General features: G+C 47.7%; 1 protein-coding gene across 3 annotated transcripts in view; it reads right to left on the bottom strand.

Annotated features, from left to right (window-relative positions):
- Positions 1 to 359: 359 nt before the first annotated feature.
- bnc1 (basonuclin zinc finger protein 1) overlaps positions 360 to 8,209 on the bottom strand; it is a 74,762-nt gene continuing 66,912 nt past the window's right edge. For all 3 annotated transcript variants that reach the window (XM_071400879.1, XM_071400876.1, XM_071400877.1), the window contains exons 3-5: positions 7,599 to 7,834; positions 4,386 to 6,448; positions 360 to 4,054 (exon numbers count right to left, since the gene is read on the bottom strand). In XM_071400879.1, coding sequence (XP_071256980.1) covers positions 3,253 to 4,054; positions 4,386 to 6,448; positions 7,599 to 7,834 — 3,101 coding nt within the window. In that variant the 3' untranslated portion in view covers positions 360 to 3,252. The remainder of the gene's footprint in view (positions 4,055 to 4,385; positions 6,449 to 7,598; positions 7,835 to 8,209) is intronic.

Here is an 8,209-nt window from a genome sequence, read left to right as displayed (position 1 = left end):
TGAAACAGAAGAGGTCCAACAAGAACATTCATTTCATTTGTACCGTTTCAAAGCGTTTCTTACCTACTGAACATGATTTTACTATGCAGTCATTTCTATTATGTAGTTATGTATAAAACAAATACTCCTGTAAGTGTAGCTTTTATATAATTGAGGATGAAGTAGTGTTTTTTAATTCCCAGCACCACAAAGAGAAGACAATGTAATAACTGTGTGTTAATATTACTAGAAATTGGCACTGAAAATATTGTGGATAAAGCAGATTCATATTTTGTTACAGGTGGCTAATCGTATGATAGTATTTACTTGAAGAAAACGAAATAGATAAATATTATATATGAAATGAGACCAAAGCGTGCTAACAGATATGGCTTTTTATTGAGTAGGAACGAATATTGTAACATTAAATCAAAAAACACATATTTTATTTTTACAAATCCATACAACTTCACAAAGAAATTGATATTTTATCTAGCTCAATGTAATTAAATACATAAGGTCAAATATACACTGAGTGTACAAAACATTATGACAGACTGACCAGGTGAATCCAGGTGAAAGCTATGATCCCTTATTGATGTCACTTGTTAAATCCACTTCAATCAGTGTAGATGAAGGGGAGGAGACAGGATAAAGAAGGATTTTTAAGCCTTGAGACAATGGAGACATGGGTTGTCTCTATGTGTGCCATTCAGAGGGTGAATGGGCGAGACAAAAGATTTAAGTGCCTTTGAGCGGTGTATGGTGGTAGGTGCCAGGCGCACCGGTTTGAGAGTGTCAAGAACTGCAACGCTGATGGGTTTTTCACGCTCAACAGTTTCCCGTGTGTATCAAGAAGGGTCCATCCCCCAAAGGACATCCAGCCAACTTGACATAACTGTGGGAAGAATTGGAGTTAACATGGGCCAGCATCCCTGTGGAATGCTTTCGATACCTTGTAGAGTCCATGCCCGACAGATTGAGGCTGTTCTTAGGGCAAAAGAGGGGGGTGAAACTCAATATTAGGAAGTTTTTTTTAATGTTTGTACACTCAGTGTATATGCAGAATACCTAAACCAAAAAACTATTGTGAAATAATACAAGAACGTAACTTTGGAGATCTTTTCCCTCCCAATAAACATCTCTTAGGATGCAGAATGAGTCCAGTAGAATTAGCATATTTGATACAGTATACGTGTTTTTTTTTTTTTTAGATTACAAATGACTATTCACAAAATATACAATTCAATAATTATTTAGGTACCATATGTTTTGAAGGGTGTGTGTGTACATTGGGCCCTGGCTACTTATCTTTCAGTTAGGTTTTGTTTTTCTCAGTGTTTGACTTGTTCACAGTACAATATCATATGATCCAACTCTTGGAGACAATGACCGTCTGTATGTCTAGAATGAGGCCCTCACCCACTCTAGTGCACAAGATGTGAGCAGACTTTATTACAAAAGACCATGAAAATATATAAAAGTTCTTCCAATAAATGTTTTCTTCCAAGAGTTGTAATAGCTTTTTAACAGCCCAAGTCTGAATACGGACTTTTCTGTCTGTGATGCGTTTTCAGATAAGAGCGTCAAGAGAAGGCTGTTTTAATACTGCAAGCCTCAAATATACGGTGTCCATATTAGGACAGCCTCAATCTCGGCCCAAGACTGAGGCTATCCTAATAGGGACACCGTACTGCATGAGGCGGTTGGATTCGTATGCACCTCGGGACTGAGAAATCTTTGGTCAACGTTATCACGCTAGCATAATGCAACATCCAGAAACAGCAACGATAGGAGAGGAACAGAACCACACGTACAACATCAAACAATAACTTATATCGATCAAGTTCACAATACTTATAAAACATTTTTTTTTTAAACAAAGATCTTTACAGACCACAGTCCAAAGAAACTAACGTACGCCACACTTAGAATGTCACAGACGCTTTTGATTGGAACGATACGTGTAAACTCACAGGGAAAGTCGACGATAACTACCAAGAAGAACACCGAAAATATTTAACTTGTTATAGTTGATAACCAGTGGTGTAAAGTACTTACGTAAAAAATACTTTAAAGTACTACTTAAGTAGCTTTTTTGGGGGGGATCTGTACCTTAATATTTATATTTTTGACAACTTTTACTTTTAATTCACTACATTCCTAAAGAAAATAATGTACTTTTTACTCCATACATTTTCCCTGACACCCAAAAGTACTTGTTCAATTTTGAATGCTTAGCAGGAAAGGAAAATGGTCCATTTCACGCACTTATCAAGAGAACCTCCCTGGTCATCCCTACTGCCTCTGATCTGGCGGACTCACTAAACACAAATGCTTAGTTTGCAAATTATGTCTGAGCTTTGGCGTGTGCCTCTGGCTATCTGTAAATTAAAAAAAAAACAAATGGTGCCCCCTGGTTTGCTTAAGAGAAGGAATTTGAAATGATTTATACTTTTACATTTACTTTTGATATTTAAGTATAATTAAAACCAAATACTTTTACTCAAGTAGTATTTTCCTGGGTGACTCACTTTTACGCGAGTCATTTTCTATGAAGGTATCTTTACTTTTTCCACCACTGTTGATGACTGGAGATAAGTGTCACTTGAACAGTATGTGATTTAGAAACTGGCAGGTGATCCTAAACTGGATGTGAGTGAATTATACTAGACTGTAAGGCAAACTATTAACTATTTAGAATTAGTGCATAGAAATAAAAGAGCTAGAGAGAGGGGTTGAGATGCACAACGTTTTAAAAGATGATGCATGATTTTTAAGTGTTTTAAATCAAGACAAAAATACATGATAGGAAAATGACTTGTCAATTTCGTGTCCAAAATAAATTGCTGTTTTTCTACATTTCTGTCATCAATAAATATCAATTTAAAAGAACATATTTCAAAAATGTTGCCAGGGGAAAGGAAACATAATTAGTCTAAAATGAGTGTCCAAGGAATGGAATGCAGAAGGTCTTCATGTGTACCTCAGAACAATTTGAGGTTGCTGAACTTGATATACCTGGAGAAATCCACTCAACATTGAGGGAGATATACTGTCCTGTAACATTTGCAGATACAATCTGCCATAACAAAGAAAATTGCAGCTAGATTCCACAATCCCAAGCTCACTACAGATATTCCCCCCAAAAAACAATGGATTTTATTCAAAAAGTGCTAACCTGCAAGCCTGTTCTGGTGTCAAATAAACAAAGACTAAAGAATACAGTGAGAGTAAATCAGGGTCTGTGTGAGCTGAAGCTCGGGCAAGGCCCTACTCCTGGTCTAGAGTGGTGCCGCCGCCACTGCCAGTCAGGTTGCGGTGCAGGTTGGGGTTCTGGCTGTGTCTATTGCGGCTCCGTACTGACGAGAATGTGGTGTCGCAGCCTGGGACTTTACACTTGTGCAGCAGGCGCAGGTGGACAGTCTTGTAGTGGGCTCTGAAAGTCCCCTTGTTGCTGTATACCTTCTGGCACACGTGGCAGGTAATGGGTGAGCCACCTCCGCCCCCCTGCGGCCCCACCTGTCCTCCCCCCACACAGCCCAGGGTCCTCTCCCCGCCCGAACCTAATCCTTCCCCACCGGGGCCTCCTAGACCAATCTCGTCACAGCTTTCCCCATCGCTGTCCTCCTCCATTGGCAGAGGCTCCTCCTCTAGCCCCTCCCCTTCCTCGCTGCCTGCCCCATCCGAGTCCCAGGAGGAACGGGCGCTGCCGCCCCCACGAGGAGGTACAGACGATGACGTACTTAGGTCCAGTACCGCCCCCTCCTCCACCCCTCCTCCTCCTCCTCCCAGCTCCTCTCCTGCATTCTCCGCTGTCCTTTGGTTGGCCATCTTGCTCATGGGGAAGACCAGGCCCATGCGGTTGTGTCCTCTGAAGATGACGGACGTCTGGCTGCCTGGGTCTCTCTGGAGCTCTCTATCCCTCTGGAGGTCTCTCAGGTCCTGGCGGTAGTCCAGGCTGACAGGGTCTTTGTCCCTGCAGAGGGAGGCTGGGGAGTAGAGGGAGCGGGGTGATGGGCTGTACAGGTCTTTGGTCAACAGCTTGTGGTGGAGGTTGAGGTTGGAGCTGTGCCTGGAAGACACAAAATGTAGGAAAAGTTGTTTCTTGGTTGGTGTTTTTTCAAAGGTACCTTTAGCAATTATTCTATCTTTAATTGACCATTCATCTCTGTTAAATAAGTCTGTAACTGACCTATTTGTGGTTGCTGCCAGTTTGATGTGGTTTTATTATATCATTTGAAAAGACATACTAACCATATCACTTCAACAGAACCTCTGACATCATATGCTTAAATATCCTATATTGTGCTAGAGAATGACAAATCTCTTTCATAAATCGCTGACAGACTATACAACTAAATTACAGAGTATTAACTGACTGAAGTATGTTTGTTCTCTCTCACCTGTCTCTGCTCCTGCGGGAGGGGAAGGCAGCATTGCAGCCAGCCACCGTGCACATGTGCATCTCCTTCAGGTGCACGTTGCGGTAGTGCATCTTCACACTGTACTGGTTGTTGAACGTCTTGCTGCAGATTTCACAGTGGTGTGGAAGGTCATCCCTGTCCAGTGGCCCCTCCTCAGAGTCCATACGAGACTGCAGGAGGCTAGAGTCGGTGTAGTCTTCCATACAGCCCTCTGGTCCATCCTTCCCTATGTCGCCTAGTCTGAACAAACCGCCGTTGGTCAGTCGGTGGTCCATGTCGTCGCACGGCTTGTCTTGGTGCCGGGAGGTTGGTTGATCGCCCTCCTCTCCCTCTGTCTCTGTGTGGTCTCTGTCCTCCTCTTGTTTTTCGTCTTTGTCCTCCTCTTGTTTTTCGTCTTTGTCCTCCTCTTGTTCCCTGCCTCCACACACATCTCTCTCCGGGCTGTGGGACCTTGACCGCTTCACCCCCTCCCTCTCTCCTCTCTCCCCAGCTAGAATGACTCCTCTCTCCTCTCTTTCCCTCTCCCACTCTACACCCATCTGTCTCGTACACAAATCCCCCCCTCTCTCACACTCCTCCTTGTCCCTGCCCTGTTTAGGGCTCATGTCCTCTGAACCGCTGTCCTCCCCCATTCTTCCCTCCCTCTCTACCGCTTCCTTCTCGATCTTGATGGGCATGCTCGACTTCCGCGACTTCTTCTTGGGCACAGGGTCCATGATGGCACCGCAGGCGTCTGGGGCGGTGATGGAGGTAGGTTTGAGGGGAAGAGAGGAGGAGAGGACGGGGAGGGAGGGGAGGTGTTGGCCGGGACTGTTGGCCAGCTCGGCAGGGGTCACCAGGCTCCGGTAGAAAGGCAGCACAGGCTGCACTGTCTTCAGGTTGGGGAAGAGGATGCCGTGGCCCAGGTGCCCCATGCTGGGGAAGGAGCTGCTGTGGTGCAGCTTGGTGCTGCTGGTGGTGGAGTCCACATGACTCACCATGTAGCTGGCAACCGACTTCTGGCTGTCGGGGGATGAGGTCAGGGACACCGGGATGGATGAGTGGGGGTACTCAGACCGCGGTTTGTCGCTTGCCTCGGAGTCTTCGTCGCCCGAAAGGCTCCCGCCGCCTCGCAGGTCCTTGTCGCGGTTGTTGCGGTTCATGGGCATGTGCAGGCGCGGGTTGGGGTTGGCGCTGTGGCGGTTGCGGCTGCGCAGCGAGCTGAACACCATGTTGCAGCCGTCGATGGTGCACTTGTGCTTGATCTTCAGGTGCACAGCGTTGTAGTGGATTTTCAGCGTGCCCTTGTCGTAGAAGGTCTTGTCGCACGCACTGCAGTACACACGCCCCTTCTTGAGACTTCCTCCCCCACCTCCCCCGTTCCGGTCCATGGAGCGTTGGAGCTTGCTATCCGGGGACATCTGGGTAAAGTCAGAGTTCATCATGGAGGGGGTGCAGGGTGTGGAGCGGCCGTCCGAGTAGTTGTCACTGGTGGGGAAGTCCTCAGCCTCCATCTTGGGTGTGGCCGAGAGGCCGTCCATAGGGTTGTCTCCACCCCTGTCCAGGTCAGAGGTGAATGAGGCGGAGCTAGAGCCCACCAGGCTGCTCTCAGTGGGAGGCGGCCCGAGGAGGGGGAGGACGTTGGGGTTCTCGTCCCCCCGTCTCTGCCCCTGTGCCATCTGCCGCCCTTGCTGCTGCTGCAGCGCCCCCAGTGGCGACCCCAGGAGAGGCGCTGGCACGGAGCCCAACAGTTGAAATGGTAACATAAACGCCATGCTATTAATAAAGTTCTCAAAGTGGTGCGCTTTGGACAGTTTCTCCACCTTGGGGGTCAGGACGTTGTTGCTGGTGGCAGTGCGCGGGGTGCTGCGCTCGATGAAGGTGCGGATATCTGAGTTGGTGCGGGTGCTGGGGACCAGCACGGCCTGGCCCTCCTTGTCCTGCAGCGCCATCAGCTCCACAATGGACTTGGTCTCACCGAAGCGGAGGAACTGCTGCAGCGTAGCAATCTCCTCCTCGAACGTCATGATGGCCCAGCGGTCCAACACCTTCCCTGCTATGTCCTGGAGAGGGTGTGAGGGAGGGAGAGGGGGAGGAAAGGAGGGTGTGGTGGAAGAAGAGGAAAGTTGATGGTGTGGGGGAGGGAGATGGGGTAGAGGGAGGAAAGGAGAGGGGGTGGGTGGAGAGGGGGGGAGAGGGAGAGAGCGAAAAAGCGATTGATATGCAGAGAGAAAGAGAGAGAGAGCATTTCATCATTAGCATTATACATCTGTATTAAGCTCTATTCCTGTATATTCACACACCAAAGACTGACTGTGTCTAAATAGGTGTAGGGTGAACTTGTCCTTAGACACTGATCTTGGGTCAAATGAGCATTTTCCCCACTAATGGCTAAGGTGAGGATTGGGGGAGGGGAAGTTGATCCTAGATCTGTACTTAGGGGAACTTCACCCCAGAGCGTCTAAATAAAGGGTTCAGTTGTAAAGTTAATGCAGAGAGGAGGGAGCCCTCATTACAGCGCTGCCTTTCATCTTGCCTGTCATTTCTCTTCATTTAAATCACGTGGATTTTCCCTCTCTCCATCAGCATCAGAGAGGACATGTGCACACACACACATACAAATGAATGAATACACACACACACACGAATGCACACGCACGCACGCACACACACACGCACGCACGTTAGGGTGGAGTGAGATCAGAGAGGAAGGAGAGAGGAGAATGAGGTTCCTCCACCCAGCCCAGTAGTAATTACATAGGAGTTGTGGTGTCTGTGAAAGTCAGACCACGGCCTCTTCATACAGTAACCATGATCAATATTTCATCACACAGCATTCGCTTGGCTCTGCCTGTCGAGGATTCTGTCTCTGTGTTCACCATTAGAGGAGCTAACATTAAATGCAGAGAGAAAGCTGAATAGTTGATGACGGACTAATCGAAGTGAGCAGCGGCTGGCTGACACTGACTGTGTGCCGGGTGGTTCAGCCTAGCTCAAGTTTGAGACGGAAATCGTGGAACTAAATAATATTTACAAATCTCCCCTCCATCAGTCTGGAGACCTCCAGAGACGAGGATGAGGAGAAGAGGAGCGTTCCTATAGAGAAGCTTTGTTTCTCCCCCTCTCTCCTGTGTTCCTCTCTCTCCTCCTCTCCTGTCCTCCTTTCTCTCCCCTCTCCTCGTCCTAAAGTAAGAAAGAAGAGCTCCCCCCCACCTGTAGGACGTATCCTCGGATGTAGTCCTGTAGGGTCCAGTCCAATGCGTTGAGGATCTGGATGACCTCCTCCTGTTTCAGGACACTGAACAGCCTGTCCAGCAGGATCTTTAGTCTGACCGGGATTGCCTGGGTCCCGTAGAGCATCAGGCTGCAGATGTCAAAGACCACGTTGGAGTGGACGATCTCCACCTGGCTGCCCTGGTACATGTGGTGCAGCTTCAGCTTGCTCAGAGCTGCAGGAAGACGGAGGGGTGGAGGACGCACAGGAGTGAGAAGAGAAAACACAGGCGAACCCCCACACACACAGACATGAATATAGAAAACAGCCCCCCCCCACACACACAGACATGAATATAGAAAACAGCCCCCCCCACACACACAGACATGAATATAGAAAACAGCCCCCACCCACACACACACAGACATGAATATAGAAAACAGCCCCCCACACACACACACAGACATGAATATAGAAAACAGCCCCCCCCCCCCACACACACACAGACATGAATATAGAAAACAGCCCCCCACACACACACACAGACATGAATATAGAAAACAGCCCCCCACACACACAGACATGAATATAGAAAACAGCCCCCCACACA

Source organism: Salvelinus alpinus, chromosome 5 (genome assembly GCF_045679555.1).
Source record: "Salvelinus alpinus chromosome 5, SLU_Salpinus.1, whole genome shotgun sequence".
In the NCBI taxonomy this organism is placed as follows: domain Eukaryota; kingdom Metazoa; phylum Chordata; class Actinopteri; order Salmoniformes; family Salmonidae; genus Salvelinus; species Salvelinus alpinus.
Note: the sequence above shows the minus strand (reverse complement) of the source record. Positions and strands in the feature narration are given on the sequence as shown.